Source organism: Pongo pygmaeus, chromosome 11 (genome assembly GCF_028885625.2).
Source record: "Pongo pygmaeus isolate AG05252 chromosome 11, NHGRI_mPonPyg2-v2.0_pri, whole genome shotgun sequence".
NCBI classification, from domain to species: Eukaryota; Metazoa; Chordata; class Mammalia; order Primates; family Hominidae; genus Pongo; species Pongo pygmaeus.
Window position 1 is genome coordinate 81,223,338 of NC_072384.2, and position 23,091 is coordinate 81,246,428.

General features: G+C 35.2%; 1 protein-coding gene across 1 annotated transcript in view; it reads left to right on the forward strand.

The window, feature by feature from the left end:
- Positions 1–23,091, forward strand: part of ITGA4 (integrin subunit alpha 4) — an 80,251-nt gene that overhangs the window by 30,580 nt on the left and 26,580 nt on the right. Inside the window, exons 11-16 of the mRNA XM_054479296.2 lie at positions 5,348–5,442; positions 6,750–6,840; positions 7,406–7,451; positions 7,819–7,973; positions 10,667–10,821; positions 21,708–21,857. Coding sequence (XP_054335271.1) covers positions 5,348–5,442; positions 6,750–6,840; positions 7,406–7,451; positions 7,819–7,973; positions 10,667–10,821; positions 21,708–21,857 — 692 coding nt within the window. The remainder of the gene's footprint in view (positions 1–5,347; positions 5,443–6,749; positions 6,841–7,405; positions 7,452–7,818; positions 7,974–10,666; positions 10,822–21,707; positions 21,858–23,091) is intronic.

Genomic DNA, 23,091 nt, shown 5'->3' on the forward strand with positions numbered 1-23,091 from the left:
AAAAATAAAATTTTATTATGCTTGATGTTACATCTCATAAGTAACCAGCAATTCTGTGACATTTATTGAACATTCGTTTTGGGTCAGATGCACCATACCAGGTACAGAATATGTGCCATAATAAACGAAAATGAAGAAAATCGTGGCACCCTTTTTAATAGTTCTACCATCAAGTAGAAAATAAAATTAATACTTGAAAACATAAGCCTTATTTAGTAGCAAGTTTAAGGGTTCTACCTAATAAAGACCTATGGATAAAACCATGTTTATGCATTTTGATTTGTCATGTGTGTTGTATGAGACAACCCAATTCTTTCTTTTAAAAACGCAAAATCACTGTTTAGTAAAACACATATTTTGTCTGATTTCTCTGTCTTGTTTTAATTGGCACATTTAAAGAAGACCATTCACTATTCTTTTGAATGTGAAAAATATATGTATGTACACATGAGAAATTATTTTTGTGGCATCAAAATGTCAATGACAAATTTGAATTATTGTTAGAGCTGTAAAACTGTCATGAGCAATAGGCAAATTCCCTTATCAAAATTACTCTATACCTGGGAAAAGCCCAGGTAATTTTCCAGTGGTGTGAAGGACAGACAGAGAGTGTTCTGTCGATGAGACTTAGGAAGAGGACTTCAGAGGCGACTTTCAGGGGACAGTGCAGTCTCTCAATTTGTACATGAGACCCTGGGCTTCACACAGCTCTTGTTTCGCTGAAATCCCTCAGCACTCCACTCCTAAAGGTAATACCTTTATGTCTGGAAGGTTATTATGCAAATGATTTTTAAAAATGTTCCTGCATATTTTTGTGCTATTTATGTCATTTATAATTCACCGCATATTTACATTTAGTGGCTACATTAACACTTCAGTGAGTGTTTTTTTTTTTTTTTTTTTTTTGAGATGGAGTCTCGCTGTGTCACCCAGGCCAGAGTGTAGTGGCATGATCTGGGCTCACTGCAAGCTCCGACTCCCGGGTTCACACCATTCTCTTGCCTCAGCCTCCCGAGTAGCTGGGACTACAGGCACCCGCCACCACCCCGGCTAATTTTTTTGTGTTTTTAGTAGAGACAGGGTTTCACTGTGTTAACCAGCATGGTCTCTATCTCCTGACCTTGTGATCCGCCCGCCTCGGCCTCCAAAGTGCTGGGATTACAGGCATGAGCCACTGCACCCGGCCCTCCAGTTCTAATTTTATCTTCTATTTTGCCCATGAGTAGGCATTTTCTATATTTTAGATATTAGCAAGACCATTGCTGATGTGGAAACAGGGCCAGTGTGTCCTAGTTCTTGGCTGAGGTCTTTTATTCCATTCCACCATGTCTGCCTGCATGAGGCAACAGGAATTTACAAGTTATTTTTCTTTGTGTTTCTTTATTACTTTGCCCCATCTTCTCTTATTTTATTTTTCTGGGGTGGATGGGTAAAGATACTTTGTGTTCATGGCAAGAAGTGTAGGATTATGAAGACAGAGACTACAATACTGGATGCAAATCACACTTAATGTCTTTTTATTATGCAAATTTTTGTGGTACTTTGCGTAGCAAACCTAAGTTATCTTGGCATTTGTCATGTCACTTTTCAATTGTTCTCAAATGGAAAAAAAAATCAATTTCCTGTGTCCTTAGAAAAGCAACACAAGCCATTTTCTAAAAAGATGACCAATTGATTTGGCAAAAGTCTAGTGTAAAACTCATCAAAAGCATGAAAAATTGGTCAGACAGACTAATATACCTGACGTGACCAACAGCAGATCATATTTTTTATTTCACATGTAAAATAGACTTGACAAGACCACTATTGGTTTAGTTTTTTTTCACCTTGAGCCTTATTATCTGACTTTTAGACTATATGTTTGAATATTTTTAGAGCAGAACCACAATAAGTTCTACAATTGTAAATTACAAGCTGTACTATTATTTTGTGTGCACCTGAAATATTGATATATCGTCAAATCATTAAGCACTTCTGTTTTATTTGTTTATAGGGTACAAGTGAAATTTTGTTACGTGCATCAATTACATAGTGATCAAGTCAGAGCTTGTGGGTATCCATCATCCAAATAACATACATTTTTACCCATTAAGTAATTTCTCATCATCCACCCCCCACAACCTCTTTCCCTTCTGAGTCTTCATTGTCTATCAAAATGTAGCAGGACCAGCCGCAGACAAAACTCTTCAGATGCTGAGTTAAAGAAGGAAGGGGTTTATTTGGCCAGGGGCATCGGCAAGACTCCTGTCTCAAGAGCCGAGCTCCCCAAGTGAGCAATTCTGTCCCTTTTAAGGGCTCACAACTCTAAGGGAGGTGCGCGTGAGAGAGTCGTGATCGATTGAGCAAGCAGGGGGTATGTGACTGGGGGCTGCATGCACCAGTAATTAGATCGGAACAAAACAGGAAAGAGATTTTCACAGCGCTTTTCTATACAATGTCTGTAATCTATAGATAACCGATTAGGTCGGGGTCTATCTTTAACTACCAGGCCCAGGGTGTGGGGCCAGGCTGTCTGCTTGTGGATTTCATTTCTGCCTTTTAGTTTTTACTTTTTCTTTCTTTGGAGGCAGAAATTGGGCATAAGTCAATATGAGGGGTGGTCTCCTCCTTTAATTCTACTTTGTACATCCATGTGAACACATTTTTAAAGCACTGATTTATGAGTAAGAGCATGTGTTATTTTACTTTCTGTGCCTGGCTTGTTTCATTTAAGATAATGACATCCCCCACCAGTTCCATCCCTGTTGCTGCAGAATACATGATTTCATTTTTTTTTTTTATGGCTGAATAGTATTCGTGTGTGTGTGTCTGTGTGTGTGTGTATGTGTGTCTGTGTGTGTATGTGTGAGAGAGAGAGAGAGAGAGAGAGAGAGAACCTCTTTGATATAGAACAGGAATTGGTATTAGGAAGGGAAATTTGGGAGTATGACCTCTGTTGTTAATGAGTTTATAGAGCATGGGAATAGCACAGGATCTGCGCCACGCTGCAGGGTTTAAATCCCAGCTCCACAACATCCTGGCTCTGTCACCTTGAGCAGGTTATACCTTGTGCCTCAGTTTCCTCATCTGTAAAGTTGGAGTCAGAGTATTTAATATGGTGGTTGTGAGAGTTACTTGGGTAAATGTGCACAAAGCCCATATCACAGTGCCTACATTGTAAACATAGTATAAGTGTTGGCTGACATACTAATAATTTTGATTTATACTAAAAGAATGAAATAAAATGTTTAAATAAGAAGTAAAAGTAATCATTAAATACCTATGTTCTGTATATTGTGTCCCAAATTAAGTTGCATAGGCTTGAAAAATATTTATTGTATATATTTCAAAACATATCTTTCTCATTTGAATAATGATAGCTAGAACTTTATTATATAACAGATCCAACTGTAATCCAGGAAGAGTTTGAATCTACATATGTGATAACCAAAGATTGAATACACCCAAGTGTCCTCTGTATGGAAAAAAATTTATCTGGGCCTTTTAAATATTTTGGCTGAAAAGGCTCATCTGTATTTTTCCTGAATATTTGCCTTAATCTAGATCACTCTTGCTAATAACAGGTACTGTAAGAATTACATCAACCACTTCACTACCAAGGCTTGTTATTTTTTTCATGTGTTATGAAGAATCAATATATAGCAAATTCTAGAGATTTAACCACAGCGGTAGAAGTATAAACCCAGCCCCGATTAAATAAATTGCTGTCTTCCCTTCAATGGCTATAAAATACTTTTCCCCACTCCTTCTTCTCACGTCCCTCTTCTCCTCTTCTCCTCCTCCTCCTCTTTCTCTTCCTTACCATTCCTGCTCCTCTGTTCCTGTATGTATATATTCTGCACAAATCTGACTCCAGTTATTCCAAACCAATTGCCATTCTTCACATGTGCCATGCTGCCTGTTGCTTCCCTGCCCTTGCACAGGCTTTTCCCTGCCTCTAAATTGCATTTCCCCTTTTCTTCACCTGTCTATGACCTATGGATACTTTAATCTCATCTTGGGCATCATCTTCTATGAGAAGCCTTTCCTAATTTCCACCACTTCCTCCTCATATGCTGTGCTATTAGTCTATTCTTACTTGCCATTCCTCCCCACTAGGCAATGAGTTTCTTTCTGTGATACTGCCCTGTTTTGCCAGCTCCTGGCAATTGCCTGGAATATAGTAGGTGCTCACTAGCTGTCCGATGAATGAATAAATGAGTGGGCATATTTGTATATGAAAGTTTGAAAAACTCTGTACAAGTCAAAAGAGGCAAGCCTTAGTATGTCTAAACAAAGTAAATATAGGTGTCTACCATTTCTTTTTAACTGAAAATAGAAAAGCTTTTGCATTTTTAAAATTTTACGTTGTTTAGCGTGGAGTTATATATCAAAGATATTTTTTTCCTCATTGAAATAGTAGCCAAAAATTACCACTATAGTTGATAAAATGATTTTCGATTTGATAGTAATAAGTAATATCATGAAGACAAACTACTTTAGGTGTCTATTAAATAAACCATTGCATATAAATAAATATGTGCATAAATAGACTATACTTGGTAAAATAATGAAATGCTCTTGCAACTGTAGAATATTATTTTTCTCCTTTGTGCTATATATTTATAGCACTTAAGCAACCATGTCATTTACTCAGGTTTTCTTATATTAGTTGATCAGATCTTTTTTCGCATGGTATCATAGTCTGACATAATTGTCAATAATACAGAAAGGTGATATAATCATTATTTTACAGAACAAATCCTTTTTCTGAAATCCTGTGTGTCTGTGTGTGCAGATATCTCTAACAGATACCTTAATCATTTTCATTGGAATAGGAATTAATTTAAAAGTCATTTTGCAAATAAGGTAAGTCTAGACTCCCAAAATAAAAATTCTTATGATCAAATATTCATAGATTATGAGAAGTTATTACATGCAAGGCACTGCTTTAAGCACTTTACATAAGTTATATCCTTTTATGCTGAGAGGGATTTTTATTATGATCCCATTATATAGGTGAGGGAATTGAAACACAGATTAAGAAATGGGCCCAGCCTAGTGTGGCAGTGCCCAGTGGCAGAGCTCAGATCAGACCCTCGTGGTCTGGCTGTAGAGCCCGTGTTCTAATCATTTTGTTACACTGCCTCTCAGATGCTTCCACTCTGCTTTCTTCCATGTGCAAACTATTGTGTGCAATCCTGTATATGATGATGATCATATTTTATTTTTTTCTGTCTGAGAAGACTTATTTTTCATAAAAGAGAGTTTTCTTATGTGATATGAATTAAGGTTCATAAGGTTAGTTTGCGAAGTTGCATTCTTTGTATCAATAATTTATTTTTCCACTGTTTAAATTATTGGATAGATGTTGCTATCGGAGCTCCACAGGAAGATGACTTGCGAGGTGCTATTTATATTTACAATGGCCGTGCAGATGGGATCTCATCAACCTTCTCACAGGTAAAGTACTATTCTATTTCCAAAAGAAGCATTGGTTATAATGTGTATCCTTAAAACTTCCAGGTTTTATGTGGACTTATTTTTCTTAATTTTCTCTTTCAAATACTTAACACTTTATTTCACTGTTTACTTATAGTGGCAAATGATCTTATTTTAAGGGATTAATAACTCTTCAAACTCCCTTTCTCCATAAATAAGAGTTGTAGTTCATTTCCACCCTAGCTTGTCTATAGCCCATTAAAGATTTCTCTTTGTATTTCATTAAATTGTATTCTGAGGTAATATCCATATGATTCTAAAATATGCCCATTTGGATTTGATTAACTGTGTCTTGGCCTTGTGGCTAGAGCCCCATATTTTGTGAAGATTGCACAGGGAGATCAAACACACATATGATTCTCTGGGTTTTTTTCACTGTTGAGTAGTAAGATGATAGCACTTTAATAATGTCTCAGGATCTTACTCTGCCTTCACTTTTGTATGTTGAAAAATCATGGCATTTCAGTGCCTAGAAAAAAAAATGACATTCATACGCAGGGAAGAAAAGTTTTTCCCTTGATATTTGCATGGAAATATTAGCTGGCACAGTTATTTTTGATTAGGCAAAAATAAGCAAATGGTTCTCTGTAATTGACATAAAAGAAATGTATTTGTCTAGTGAAAAAATACTAATTTTCTTAGTATGAATATCAGCTTAATATTTATAAACCTGTATGTGAACATGAAATTAGATATGTGGAATAGAAAGTACATATCTGGCTAGGGTTGTTCTTGCTAAAAAGTCAGCTTTTATCAAAAGCCTCAGTCATAGGCTCCACTAAGTGATTATAGACATCTTGTTTTACAAATTCTTATTTAGTTATTCATGTTGGGCAAGGAAGTAAATAGAGAGCCTGAAGAGACCTAAGGAGGCCAGACATGGTGGTACACACCAATAATCTCAGCTACTCAGGAGGCTGAGCTGGGAAGACTGCTTGAACCCAGGAGTTCAAGGCCAGCCCAGGTGCCATAGTGAGACCCCCATCTCTAAAAAGACTTGAGAGGGAGTCAGGACTATTTCAGAAAATCTATACAGCATAATTTTCCCTTTGCTCACAAAGTAAATTTTTTTAGTCACAAATGTCACCTGTTCATTTCAAGCTGGAAAAATTTTGCACCCTTGGAAGTATTTGATTTAACTCAAATGCAGCTTTGTTAGTAGATGTGCCAAGGCATGCCTGGGAAAGCTCATTATTTAGCTAAATCATTGCTTCTCTGGTATATTAGTATTCAAAAACTACTCCCCACTCAACTTTCCTACTTTTCAGAGAATTGAAGGACTTCAGATCAGCAAATCGTTAAGTATGTTTGGACAGTCTATATCAGGACAAATTGATGCAGATAATAATGGTTATGTAGGTGAGTAATTAGTTTATCATAATTTATAAATTGGAATAAGCTCTATTATAGATACTGCTTTATAGTGAAGTACATAAAACTGGTATGAAAGACTTCATCTTACTGATAATTTTTTTCTTCATTTTTAAAGTTCTCCTTAATTCATTCCTAAAATGATCAAGTAATTCCTCAGCTTAACAGTGCTAGTTACTCAATGTTATAGTCTGTGTTTTTGAAAAAATGAAAGCACTCATGAAAATCAAATATATGATGAGGAAAGGAAAGAAAATTTTTATTTAGAAAAGAAATTTGGGTGAATGTTTCTAGTCCAAAAATTGAATTTTGTTTTAGTAAACTTGTTTTTGTCATAAAGTTTATGATATATTATAGTGGGATGAATGTTGTACATGAATAGATTCAGAGAAAAGTCGAATGAATCATAAGATGTTAGCATATATTCTCTAATTTTCTATAAATAGTGTTTTTAGGTAGTCAAAGGTGATACGTAGTTAAGTATTTATGGCTGAAAAGTAATTTCTCTTTGACTAATGATGATCATTAATCTGTGTTGTTTTTTATCCTCCAGATGTAGCAGTTGGTGCTTTTCGGTCTGATTCTGCTGTGTTGCTAAGGTAAGATTGATATATTTCACTGCTTAATGGCAATTTGGTTTAATTGTAAAATGATGGGAGGCAGTGTTTAAAATCAGCAGTGGTAGTGACCTTATGATGCTCTTTTGGTATTTCGAAGTTTAATTATTGAATTTTAGGGTATTTTTTTCACTTTACAGAGATATAATTAAATCATCAAAGTCAAAATTTTTAGACATTTAAATAAAAAGTTATTTTGCCCTGTACACAGAAATGTAATTAGTATGTACACACACAATAAGACTCATGAAATTACTTGGTCAATGTAAACTGAAAAAACAAATGCACTTAATCTTCTTAAGGAAAAATAATTCTGCAATTAACATTGCTAATTTTATTTCCTTCTCAGGACAAGACCTGTAGTAATTGTTGAAGCTTCTTTAAGCCACCCTGAGTCAGTAAATAGAACGAAATTTGACTGTGTTGAAAATGGATGGCCTTCTGTGTGCATGGATCTAACACTTTGTTTCTCATATAAGGGCAAGGAAGTTCCAGGTTACATTGGTGGGTATGCCTTACAATATTAATGCTTGATGGGGTGTGGTTAATTCATTAATCCCACAATCCTGCTTGGAGCCCTCCCTGGTTTTCACCATGGAGATCTTCTTTAGAGCAGGGGAGAGAAGCTACCTGATGCGTACTTTTCCTCTCCATCTTCTGGATTCTTGCGTTGTTCTAACCAATGAGTCGGGCACATTAGAAGGCTGTAGTTGTTTAGAGATTATGAGAAGCAAAGGACATAGTATCACTTGCTATATTAGTTTAAGGTAAACGAACTGAGCTTAACCTGTGAAATCTCTTTCTTCTTGACATTGGATAAAATTGACATTTTATCCAATGTCAATAACTGAAGAAAGCCAGGCATGGTAGCTCATGTCTATAATCCCAGCACTTGAGGAGGCTGAGACTTGAGCCCAGGAGGTCCAGGCTACAGTGAGCTGTCATCACACCACTGCATTCCAGCCTGGGCAATGGAATAAGACCCTGTCTCCAAAAAATAATAACCATAAAAATAAATACTAAAAAAATTGAAGAAGCTAGACTTGCTTCTGATTTCTATAAATAATACGCCTGTTAATAATTTACTGCGACTACAAGCTCCTAAGAACCGTACCTATTTCCCTATGTATAGACAACTCTCAATTATCTGCTCTGGAGAAAGTATCATTGATATAGCTCATCCACAATTGTGGTGGGGAATCCCAAATCATGTATATGTGACTTTATAAGTATTTTTGCTAGCAGATTAATGTTCCTAATTATGTTTTATTTAGGCTAATATAAGAATAACTACTAGTGAAACAAGCCTGTGGTAGGAGAAGAGCATATCTGGGCATATCATTTAGAGATTAATAATTCACAACGTTTATGATCCCCTATTAGGACCTGTCAAGAATTTATTGTATTCATGACCCTGCAGGCTGCTGTTATCTAAACATCGTGAAGGGCCCACATACTTATTAAATAATACCATGGATATGTAATAGAGGTCTTAGTATGCATTAGGTACACAATGAGCCTGTACCTGAAAGGTACACAATGAGCCTGGTATCTCTACTTTATATCAGACTCATTTTTAATAGTGTCCTGGAAAAGTCATGGCCAGAGCTACAGTAATAAGAGGGTGGGCAAGCCTTCATCTAGTTACTGATTGGAAAATGGCAATTTGAGAGCCTGACCACAGAGTAAATTACACATTAACACAGACAAGCTGATGGATAATCTGAAAGACACACATTGAGTAGATGAGGCTCTTTCCTTTTACGTAAAACCAGTGCTTCCTCTACTAACAATTCCATTGTGACCAGATATTTTTAAAAATAGTTGAAGACAAACATATGAAACACATAAATAATCATCACATTATTAGAGAAACATACCTTATAATTATCATAAAATGACTCCCAGGAGAAATAATTCACATGGCAAGCATGTTTAATAAAACCAGGACATTTTGACTCTTACTAATAGTGGATTAGTTTTTTTCACCTTTTTCATTTACTTTTTTTCTGAACTCAGGGCAATGAACTTGTAGACAGCTATTTCAATTGCAGTGCTATTTCTCTGAGGTATTGAATCTCAGTTATTATAATTTTGAAATCCAATTGGCTTGGACTTCATTATTTTCCAACTAAAAAGATGATTGATTTATTTGAAATGTATAAAGAGTAATATAAATTTTACGCTTATGTTTCCTTGAAATACGTAGGTAAAATTCTTCTAGAAGTGTAAGTTACTCCTAAGTGAACAGGTCAAGAATTACATAAATTCTTTAAACTACCACTTATGAATTATTGCCTTTATGTAATGAGTGACACCTCAGCAGACTATTAGATTTAGCTTGCATGGCAAAGAACCCATTTAGATTCATGAAATGGTTCTCACTTTCTTGGTAAGATCTGGCTTGGAAGTTTTTGTTTGCTTTTAAATTTTTTCTTTTTTCCTTTTCTTTTTTTTTTTTTTTTTACAAATTTGGAGATCTTCATGAGCAGATGAATATTTACTATTTCAGATTTGAAATAAACCCTGCCAAACCGCTAGAATATTTATTGAGAGAATTTTTTAAAAATTGCACAAATTAACACTGGAAGGTCAAACTAGAAGCCAATAACATAGAGGAAGGACAGATAATCAGGGCATAAGACTGGAAAGATGACATTTTTAAGAAAACCATATATATAGATTTGACTTAATCATGTGTTCACTTCATGTAGAAAAAAAAAAGCCTTCAAATCAGAAACAAATCTAAAATATAAAAAAGTCATATATAAAATTAGTCATATAACCATATAAGATAGAATTATTCCAAGTGACATTTGAGCAAAGTGCTGTGTCTGTACTTCCTTTGTCAATGTTCTGAGAAAAAAAGGAATCTGAAACATTATGCAAGACTTTTATTAGCAACAATTTTTATATTTTTGAAATGTTTATATAAAGATTAAGCAAATAACTAAAGATTTTAATGTTGTTAATAGAAACATAAAGTTCATAAATCTTTATAAAAACAATTTTTAAAATTTGTATTTTTAATTGTTCCCTCTTTTATATTTCAGGTTAGTCTTTAAAAAGCTGTTTAATAAAGAGAATTCCAGATATTATTTCCAGTAGTCTATATAACTTTGACTATTATCACTTCAAAAATAACAATAGATGTATTTCAGTAATTAGATTAATTGCAATTCTCTATATTTTTGCAGTTTTGTTTTATAACATGAGTTTGGATGTGAACAGAAAGGCAGAGTCTCCACCAAGATTCTATTTTTCTTCTAATGGAACTTCTGACGTGATTACAGGAAGCATACAAGTGTCCAGCAGAGTAGCTAACTGTAGAACACATCGAGCATTTATGCGGGTAATGTAAGCTATTTTTTATTAATGAATATGTGAACTTCAACGTTGTTGATAGCAACTTATTGTATTGGTATCTTTTTATAAAATGTAGATAAAAGCAACTGTTACCCCTCCTGAACTATGACCTGTTGCTCCAGTTAAAGTATTAGACAATCTCAACCCAAGTAATTCAGAGTCCTCTTATTGTATCATCCCTTTTCACATTTATCACATTTGACCTCATCATTTGAAAACACTTGCCTTTTCCTTTCTAAAATTTCATTTCTCCTATCCCTGTTTATCTACTTGCCTAGAAATATACATCTTCAGTAGCTCAACTGAGCCTCAAATCTATTCCGTGGTACGTTTTTGGGGGTGGGTCAGGGGAGGCGGGGAAGTTAGTTTGTTTTTCATACGACTCCAATGAAGCAGAATCCAACATGACTGCTTTTGGATTATGTCTTTGTTTCCATGCCAGCTTTGTCAGTGATGTCAGTGGGAACTCGCACAGTTGTAGCATGGTGGGGATCATCTGTGGGCCAGGACGACAGCTCTCATGATGGTTTGGGGTATGTCCTGCCAAAGCACAGCCGATTTCATGTTTCTTTTATTAAAACACTCATTTCCAAACTGATCATCGCACTCCTCACATTGGTCAAATTTTATCATATGAAGCTGTGCCAGGTCTTTTTCATTAGGGAACCGTGTACTTCATCAGAAAATCTATTGTCACAAAAAGCCAAACTATTCCCAGGAGCCCTTTCTGGGATTTCAAATAGTAGCTTCAGCTTAGGGCTTAATTTTCCCTTAGATACTTATTCCAAGCAAATGCAAGCAAGCATCAAGACTCCAATACGTTATTAAATGCTAAGAGCAATAATCCCCATGCTATTTCCTTATTTCCCTTAACAGTTTTTATTGTTGTACTAGAATAAAGCTATTAGATAGTTCAGAGCCAAAAGTATAGAATATTAATGTAACCATCATTTATATGGTAGGAATTAAAGAGGTTCTTTTTTTCATGCTTCATAGATGTCGTTTTACTTACGTCAATCAATTTTAGAGACAAATATTGAGATCATTTTAAAGGCAATAAAAGGGCCAACATTAGATGTTCATAAAGAAACACATTGCGTTAAATTTCTAAAAGTGATCTGGTTTATTTAGTCCTGTGTTTCTTGGCATCGTTCCTATAAATAAGGGATCATCAAAATTGTACAGCTTTTTCGGAGTAAATTTGTAGCAGAAATGATTAGCAGAGGTAAGTGTTTTGTTGCATGTATATTTGTAGTGTTACCATGGTTTTGATGGTCGCAGGATTCAGCCATTGCCTTTGTACCATATTGCAAATATTAAATGATAGCACTTACTGCTGGGATTGTACATGGCAGAGACTTTTTAAGAAATGCTCGTTTCCTTCAGTATCTTTTTCTCTTCCTAAGTTACCTTGCTTGTGTTTGGAACACTTCTAAAACTCGTATATAGAAAGGCAAAAAGTTACTCCAACCCTCTCCTTTGTAACAAACACACACAGAAGATAAGAACCACAGTTGCAGCTACCCTGAACTTGAGTTCTGTCAAGGAGCCGTAGCTGTTACTTAAGAAGGTATAGGAATGTAATAAGTGTACTTTCCCACCTCCACCAGGGTAATAGCTCAAGGCATTAGGAAACATTGACACTCTTAAGTTTCTACAGTCTGAAAGCATAAGACAGCAACCTGAATTCTTCCATCTTCCTAATACTAGAAAAGAAGACGCATAGCAGTTGGGATGCCTGGGTTGTTCCTGTGTTCCATAAAACACATCTGGTACCATGGTACCAGGAGTGGGAGTGTTAACATATGTATCTATTTTATCTCTGCATTCCTTACAATGAAATGAAGTGACACTTGTTAATTATGTACTGGGGCCCACTACCCCCGCTTGTCAGAGGACTCCCTGCCTGTGTGTTGGTTGGACATGCTTTACTTGTGTAGATGTCCCTACTGGCCATTCACTCAATTAATTTGATAGGTATTTATTGAGTACCCACATTGTGTCAAATTCTGTATATACCAGTGAATAAGACATAAAAAGATCACTACCCTCATGGAGCTTATAGTCTACTGGGGTGAGACAAAAAATAATATGATAAAAATATACATTTTATAGTATTTTGGAAGATACGGGTGATAAAGGAAAAAGGAGGGCAGAGTACAGAAATGTGCAGTGCTGCAGAAGGAGTGAAATGGAGAATTTTAAATAGGATACTCAGAGTAGGCTTCATTCAGAAAGTGACATCTGAGCAAAGACGTGAAGGAAGTGAGGAAGTTACCCATGTAGATATCTAGGGCAGTTGTTCTTAGTTTTAGGGTGCAATAGCAACAACACCTGTAGGGCTTCTGAAAACACAAATTGCTGGCCCGCATCTAGAATCCCTGATTTAGTAGGTCTGCAGTAAGGGCTGATAATGTGCATTTCTGCAAAGTTCCCAGAGGACCTATACTTTGAGAACAACTGGTTCAGGAGAAGAGTATTTCAGCGAGGAAAGCTGAGTCAAAAGGCCTCAAGAATGTACCTGGTTATTTTAAAGAACAATGGGGAGGCAAGGATGGCTAGAAATGTAAGCAAAGGGAAGAATGGTGGAAGGAGAGATTATATAGAACCTGTGGCTTTTTCTCTGAGAGAAAGGGGGATCTATAACAGCATTTGGCAGAGAAGTCACATGATCTAACATACGTATACAAAGGAACACTCTAGCTGCTGTGTTGTGAATAGAGTAGGAGATCAAGAGTCAACACATGGAGGAGAGGCTACTGTGGTAACACAGGTGAGAGATGGTTCCAACAAAAGTGGTGGCAGTGGATATGGTAAGAAGTAGTTGAAGTCAATTTGCTGACATCCAATTTACAATTTGCTGAGAGACTGGATGTCTGGCATCTGAGAAAGAGGATCTGTGATGACTCCAGGGTCTTTAGCCTGAGCCACTTGGAAATGTAGTTTTCATCAATTGAGACAATATTGCAGGAGAACACCTTTTGAGTGGAAAATTCTAGAGTTCAGTCATGGGCCTGCTTAGCCAGAGAGACCTATCTTAAATGTAAATATCAACTAAGCCTTTGTACATACTCATCTTGAGTTGAGGATAGGCAGAGAACAGGAAAGGTAACTTAATATATCTTTGGCATATGGATGGTATTTAAAGCCGTATTAAGATGGCTGAGATCAGAAGAAGGCCACCGTCTGTACTCTGGGCCGCTACAACATGAAGAGGTTGGCGAAAAGAGGCCCACAGAGGAGATAAGAAGATTCCAATCAGTGAGAAAGGAAGAAAATCAACAGTGTGTGGCATCCTGGAACTGAAGTGAAAAAAGGGGAAAGCATGATGATGTTTTCTATACTGCAGCTTGATCGAATAAGATGAGGGCTGAAAACTCAACATTGGATTTATAATGCAGAGGCTGTTGGTGGTGGTGGCAAAAGCATTTCAGACATTAGTGGCGGGAGGGGAGAAGGAAAGGAATCGGAAGCGTTATAGGTTATTCTTTCAAAAAGTTTTGCCCCAAAGGTGACCAAAGAAATGGAGCTGGGGGTCAGTAGCTGAACTGGAGTGAAGAGTTTTCTGGGTTTTTGTCTTTTAAGACAGGAGAAGCATTAGCATGTTTTTATGCTGATAGGCATGCTGCAATAGAGTGAAAAACTTGGGATATATGTGACAGGGGAGAAGAGCTGGGGCTAAATTCTTGAAGGCAAAAAGGGAAGGATTAAATGTACAAGTGAGAGGGCTGGTTCTAGATAGGCATGTGCATGATTCATCTGAGTATGTGCTTGCAGATACTGGGTAGATGTGGTGATGGGGACTATGGAAGTTCTTGTCTGATTGCTTTAATAATCTCAGTGAACTAAGAAGCAAACTCATCAACTAGAGTAGGGATGGAGGAAGTGGCATTTGGAGTTTGGGAAGATGTGAGATAGTCTTCTAGGAGAATGTGAGAGTAACAAAATAGAGGATGGTTGTCAGATGGTGTTTGGGACCACTTGCACTTATTGTCATAAACTGAGTGTAGCCTGTGCGCTTGTGTTTTTTTCCCAGTCATGTTCAATCTTGCAGGAGTAGATGAAGAGTTACAATTAACCAGGGTTGTGGTTTAGTCAAGAGAGTGAAGCAAGCAAGGAGCATGCAGTGGGAGGGAATGTACAAAGGAATGGTTATATTTTTGGTTGTGAAGTTGAAGCAGGCTAAGGAGGGGAGGGGGTACACCAAGACGGTGAGGGACCAGGAAAGAAATTTGAATTGGAGATCCCAGTACAATCAGCAAATTGTTGGAATTGACTATTAAAGGGATCAAGCTGCAAAGATGGCATAGATATTATAAAACAGAAGAGTCCTTGGAGACCTAAAAGTGAGGAAAAGATTGAATTTTGCTTTTATTTTTGCTGACAATTCTTTGATTACCTTATGCAAACGAAAGCCTTTAAATTTACTTACAAAATCCATTGAGTTCTTTGATGGCGGGGAATTCGGCTGTCAAAAAGACTCCAGATCTTAAGTTTATATAAAACATATATTTTAAAAAAGTATTCTCTTTTAATCACAATTCTTTAGTTTTATGCTAGATCTTCTTGGACTAGAGGTGCATTTTTAATAGTCTAATAAGGATCTATATCACTGGCATGTAGATTTTTGTTCTGGCATGTTATTTTTCTGAGGCTATGTTTTCATTTATCTGGTTAGTAGGGGAATCAGCTTTCTTAAGTCTAATCATAATTAAAAGAGTATCACACAGGATTACTTTGCTTGACTGGTCAAAATTTGTTCCTCATAAAATAAGAAAGAAGGAAGAAATTGTCTTTTTTTTTTTTTTTTTTTGCTTTAAAAAAACCTTTGTATTTTAGTTGATTATAATTATGCCAAGCTTTAATTTTTGCCACCAGAGCCATACAATTATTAGATTTTGCTAATGAGTTAGAATGATATTTCTGTAATATAAAGGAAATGGTTAATTTCATTTATATCTTTTAGTGTTTTATCTATTGAAATCATCTTCTATTAGACATTGCTTTTTCCTCTATGAAAAGATGTTTCCCCATTTATGTAACTATATGAAAGTCTTTGTTTTTGCTTTAAATATACAACTTCATCAAATTTTAGAGATTTCTTAGGACAAGGGATAATTTTGAAGCAGTTTTGATTTAGGGAAACCCAAACTGTAACTTGAAGCAGTTTTTAGACATGTTAGAGCAGCCATGGTAGTGAAACTTCCCTTGAAATTTTGACAGATGATATCTCTTGGTTGAACTTGATGGATCTCTGCATCAAAATATCCACTGATATTTCAGAAGAGAAGAAGGATGCTACATTGGGATAACAAAAGGAAACAATAAGATTTCCTGTTTGTCTGCATTTCCAATAAAGCTAGAAATACTGGCTTAGTTGCTGAACGAAAAATGCCTGTCCCCAGAGATATTCTGAGAGCCAGTGAATTCAGTGGCCTTCGCGTGTTTTATTAAAATCATGACATCAATCTACCTGGGTAGATTAGTTAATTCTTTTCTTTCTTTGATTTCTCAAATTTCTGAATTTTAGATTTCTGAAATACGGGTTTATTTTGTTATGTAAAATGACAAAATAGGTGACTTCTAAAACTCATCTTTTTTCCATAGTAGGTTCAGGAGAACAAATGTGTATTTGATTAGTAAATATATTTTTTTGTATTTTTTTATTTCATTTGCTTATATTGTTGAATGATACATGCACATAGTTTAATGAAATGTCATTTACTCCAAAGAAGAAATTTTTTAACAATAGCACACTATGGACTGATTCATATATGCAGACATTTCTGCTGAAAATCTAAGTGCGAGCAAACTATATCACTGTTTTAATATTATGGTATTCTAGAAGTGAATTGATTATTATAACATATGTGAATTCTTTGTTAGATTGCAAGGTCTTTGAGGCAGGATATTATCTTTTGCATATTTGTATTCTTAGAGCTAGCACAATCCATTACGTAAGGCAGAAACTTAATAAATATTTAACAAATTTATGGATGCTATGTTCTTGGTGCTATTTAAAAAATTCTGTAAGAAAAATCTGAGAATGTTCTGTTGGTATAATGGTTAGGGCATTTGTCTTGAGGGTGCTGTCTTTTCTCAGGAAATTGTAGTGCTAGATGTCTGACTGTTCTCTACCACTTGAGCCAAGCTTACTAGATAAAGGGACTGCAATTATACAAGATGGTGATGGTTCAGGTACCAACCTATGTCTTGGTCTCAGCTTTTCTTTCCCGAGCCCTGCATTAGCACCAGAGAGGTATTTCCAAAATCTAGTCATATTCCTTGCTTAAAATCTTCCTATGTAAGAGCCTCCCCAGCCCCTTTTATGTGTAGATTAGGTGGCCCTACTTCTTCTGTATTTCGACATGCCTCTATCAGAATATTCATGCCCCACACTGTCCATGTGGATTTGTGGAACATAGATTGTGACAGGTACCGACTTTCAGTTTTGTATCCCTAGAGCCTCCTTGGACACAGTAGACCCATGAATAGATATCTTCAAATATTTATTCCTGACATTATTTTTTATTTAATGATATCTTATAAATTTTTTTGCCCCACCAAATTAACAGGAGTACATGGGCCTGTTGCTCAGCTCTCAAGTTGGCCAGAAATACAGATTTCCATGAAAGTCAAGCAAGAAGACAGACGTTATGTAATTTCAGGCATGTGCTAATTTGTATGCTTGTGGGCACCCTATTTTATGTAATTGTCCATAAAAATGTGGCATGGAATCTTCATTATTTTTAATATAGATAGCACATGCCCATCCAAATTTTAAAATGTAAACAAATCTACTTTTTTACTCCCAAATATTTAATTAATCACTTTAAGACATTTTTGATATTACAGCTTTTGTCCTTAGGTGGAGCTGTTAAAGTTAAATAAGTGTGAATATCTGTCAAATACAGTTTTTGCAAGAGTGCATGTACATTTTATATATTGTAAGAAAAGCGTATTAATAGCTAATTAGGATAATGAAAGTAATATACAACAGATGTAGAGAAGACCTTGTGGAAAATTAGTATGAATTAGATAGCATGTGATTTGGTCAAAGCAAGCTTGTTGAGAAGAATTAAAACAGTGGACATGTGGAGGGACAATCAGTGGCTGTCTAGCTCCTACACCTAGGGAATAATTTAATCAAGTTTGCTATTGTAATACTCAGGGCTTCAAGCTGTTCCGTTTTCACAAGTCGATAACTTGGGATTTGGCCTTGATTTGCAGCATTCCTATATGGTCAAGGTTTCATGTTGAGGTGATCACTTACCGAGTAATTTAATAAAAGAATCTCTGTATAAGAATGGAAAAGTAATCAGGGATCTTGAGTACTCTGATTCAGGCTCCAAATCTTCTAAATACCGTTTAATAAATAGAGCTCTATTCCTTGTTCTATAACTAATTTTCTATTTAATGTTGATGGTTGGCAGTAGTTCAGTTTTCTTATTCCTTCCAAATGTTCACCAGAATCTCCTATTCTAGGAAACTGAAATTTAGTAATTCCTTAGTTGGCTTATATACCTGAATTTTGAAGCAACATACAAATCTTGTCATGTCTACTTTACGGACATTATGTCATTTAATCATCACAACAATAAGGTATAGGTATAACCACCATAATTGTTATTAGTCCCATTTTCAGATAACATAACTAAGCCATAGAAAAATTAAGAAACTTGTCCAATGTTAGGTAGATAATAAGTGGTGGACCCCAGATTTTGAACACCAGTTCTTCACCTTCAGACCACTATTACTTTTAACCACTATATACATAAATTGATAATGTTGTAAGTGAAAAGAGAAAAAAGATTACATCCTTTTTGTTTGTAATTACATAAAGACATAGAATAGATATAGTCTTTTATGTGGTGTGTGTCATCTTTATTAAATTACTTCGTTGATTTTTATCAAAAGTTGCTATATAAATAATATAGCAACACAGCAATAATTTGTGTGATAGGGATTTTTTTCTCCTATTCCTTAAGGATTATTAATTGATGAGCTTTGAAAATAATCTATTCCTTGTTTGCTTTGGGGCAGTAATGTTTAAGCAATATTGCAATCCTGAAATATCTATAGATAAATAGAAACCTGGTCCACTGACATTACTCAGTAGGAGGTCTGTCAATTGCAGTGTCATGGGTCTACCCTGAGGAACTCATCTAGCATAACATAAGCCTCAATTATGGCTTAAGTTAATATGTCTAGCCTGGGTGAAAACACTTGACTCTTTAATGGTCAAGAGGGAATTTGTTGAATCCATTTTTTAAAATGAGAAGAACTTATAGATTGAAATGGCCATATGAAAAGTAGAGTCAAAAACTGAGCCTTAAATTATTAGTATGAAAGACATCACAGTCTGTGACCAATTCGTCAAATTATCTCCTGAGTATAGCAACAATTCTAATACCAAGAAAAACAAAAACTGCATAGATTTTCTCCACTAGTTTCCATGTAGGTGGGCTATATGTGGTGATGTGAACTGCTCTCTCATATCCTGAGATCATTTCTACTTTTACTTTTTGCAGTGTCTAAAATCTTATTTTATAGATTTCTCATTGACATGTCTTACTTTATGTAGTTTCTCAATTGAATTCTGTTATAAATCCTCTTAGGTTACTAATAAGTAAAATCTTATTAGCTTACCCTTTTAGATAAGGAGAAGTCTGTTTTGTTGAGTACCCTTTGAAAATCACATTTCTGTCTGTGGAGTGCTTGAACAGGTGCTTTCTAAGAGACACCGTGTTTTATATGTTACCTGATTTTCATATACACTTGTCCTGCAGTATCCATGGGGGATTGGTTCCAGGACTCCACTTGGATACAAAAATCCAAGGATCCTCAAGTCCCTTATATAAAATTGTGCCATATTTGCATTTAACCTTTGTAAATCCTTTCATATACTTTAAATCATCTCTAAATTACTTATAATATGTAATACAATGTAAATGCTATGTACAAACTTGTTATACTGTATTGGTTAGGGAATAATGACAAGAAAAAAAATCTGTATATGTTCAGCACTGATGCAACCATCCATTATTTGCCAACTATTTTTGATCCAAGGTGGCTGAACCCTGAGATGTGGAACCGATGGGTACAGAGGGCTGACTCTCTTTGTTTTCATAGACTTGAGAGTCTAGGACACTTTTACTATCTAGTGAAGTGCTTATTTAATCAAATGACAAATGCTTTCAAAGATATTTTCTTGTTGATTATTTCACTGTGTGTAAGCAAATAATTTTGAAAATAATGTGGAATTTTTTTAATGAGGCTAGCAAATAATCAAAAGCATTTGTAAGTTGATAGAAAATATTTTTAAAAGAAAATAATGTCTGCATATATAAATAAAGGTTAAAATGTAAGTATTGTCAATCAGTTGTAATAAACCCGAGCTGTTTCTTTGGAGACAGAAGACAATGAATTTTAAAAATCTGATTATTTAAAAAAAAAAAAAAACTGTGACCGCATATCAACAAGAATAGGAGTAAGAAATGCTGTGTAGACATTAGTTAAGATATTAAGTTTAAATGAATGTTATACAGAGCAGAATGGATTGTGAATGGGTTACAATTTCTGCATAATTGGTAAATAAATTCAAGCGTTCTTTGTGAAGTATAAAAGCACAATAAACTTAAAAAAAAAAAAATGGCCGGGCCCGGTGGTTCAAGCCTGTAATCCCAGCACTTTGGGAGGCCGAGGGGGGGCAGATTACTTGAGGTCAGGAATTTGAGACCAGCCCGACAAACATGGTGAAACCTGGTCTTTACTAAAAATACAAAAATTAGCTGGGTGTGGTTGTGCATGCCTGTAATTCCAGCTACTCAGGAGACTGAAGTGGGAAGATCACTTGAACCCAGGAGAGGGAGATTGTAGTGAGCTGAGATCACGCCCCTGCCCTCAAGCCTGGGTGACAGAGCAAGACTGACTCAAAAACAAAATAAATAAATAAATAAAAACTTTAACAACTAATAAAATCAGTGAAGTGACCAGTGTATACAATTAGATGTACAAAACAAATACTTTTCCTATATACCATTCAGTATCTGTTAGAAAATATAATAGAAAAGTTCCATAAAGAAAGAAAAGGGCTAGGTATGGTGGCTCACACCTGTAATCCCAGCTCTTTAGGAGGCCAAGACTGGAGGAGCCCTTGAGCCCAGGAGTTCAAGACCAGTCTGGGAAACATTGCAAGACCCTGTCTCTATAAATATGAAAAAATTGGCTGGGCATGGTGGTGCACACCTGTAGTCCTAGCTACTCTGAAGGCTGAAGCAGAAGGATCTCTTGAGCCCAGGAGTTCAGAACTGTGGTGAGCTACACTTCACTCCAGTCTGCTGACAGAGGGAGATTCCATCTCTTAAAAAAAAAAAAAAAAAAAAAAAAAGAATAACTAAAAAGGATGTTTTATAATAAATCTGGAGTCAAATGAATCAAATTCAATCAAAATGTTATTGAGAGCTATAAAGAGAAAATGTATAGGGTAAAGTTAAATGGGATAAAAAGCACTTTGAAATGATTTACAAAAAGTTTATCATGAAAAATGCTTATGTTATAATATCAAGTTATCTTTTAAATGCGTAGAAAATAGCATGGAAGAAAATACTCCCAAGTACAGACCTTTATAACTATTATTGGATGGTATTATTTTTCATTTTTATTCTTTTTTGTGTTTTCCATAAGAAACGTAAATGATTTTGTGTGATATGAAAAAATATACATCTTCATTTTTTTAACAGTTTAGACAAAAGATAAGTATTTGCTTTGTCTTCCATGTATAGTGTTTGGCCTTATTCAGGAAAGGAGTTTTATATTTTTTTAATCTACGTGCTTGTTTTTGTTAATTCATGTGGTGGTTATTTTCCTTAGAAAGATGTGCGGGACATCCTCACCCCAATTCAGATTGAAGCTGCTTACCACCTTGGTCCTCATGTCATCAGTAAACGAAGTACAGAGGAATTCCCACCGCTTCAGCCAATTCTTCAGCAGAAGAAAGAAAAAGACATAATTAAAAAAACAGTAGGAATATTTTCCTTTATTCAAATTATTATGTGGCATTTAACTAAATTTTTAAAATATGGCCTAATTCTGAAGAAGTGAACTATACGTCGGAATTTTTTTAAAAAATTATGAATTTTTAAAAACATAAAAATAGATTTATGATGTGTCTTGTTTTCCATTTCTTTAAATTGTTTATATTACCTTTAGGATATTGAACTGAATATTTTAAAATACGCATTTAATCACAACAGTAGATTCTCATATAAAATGCTGATGTTCTATTTTTAATGCCTTGCCAGTGAAGAAAGATATATTACTAGAGAGAAATCATAATGGGAGAAGGTCGTATTTATAAGTTAGTTATTCAGTGTCATCATGTGTCCTCAGTTTATCTTCCTCTTCTCATTTTCTCCCTTGCTTTCATCCTACTCACAGATTCGCTCACGTCTTCATAATCAAATTTTCTTGCTTAGTTTCACCCATTTACAGACACATGTATTTCTGTTATACAATAATTTCTTTTTAAAAATTTCATTATATGCTTTTCAGCCACATCCCAGGATCAATTGCATTTGAGATGGATCCTACATTCTAACCAGTGAACCGTTTTCTAAATTTTCTCAAAATATTTAAGTTTCACTGACAGTGTATTTATTCTCAGGAGTCCTGTTGTTCAGACCTTTAGTGTCTATCAACACAAAGACATAGTGTTTGTCCAAAAACAGGATGTGTCTGGGCATGGTAAAAAGCCTTCATTAAAATGTTCACTAATGACACACAGAATGTAAAAGATGAAAGGGACATTTAAAGGTCTAGTTCATATCCTGTCCAGACAAAATTACCCCATAGTCACTTTAAGATAATTGAGCTTACAATCACCACTAGTCTAGTCTAGAATACAGGATCAAGTGAAGATAACTGAAGAGCAGATTTTTCTCTATACCCTCATATGAAAATATTTACAGAAGTCAGGGGTTGTTTTTACTCTTCTGTTGAACTTCAGTTGTCAACATCAACTATTTGTAAATGTCTTTAATAGTGAAAATCTCAATATTGCAAGTACACAAGTCAAAACCTTAGCAATTTGTAGTTATATTAATTTATATTTTGATTCTTAGAACAACCTGCTTTACCAATAGAAATGGCAGAAAAAAAAATCATATTTATTTAGAGAGATATTTACACTTCTCCCCCAGCTGTAGGCATGCTATTTGACAGTACTCTAGTCACTTTACACTTAATGAGCCTGGCT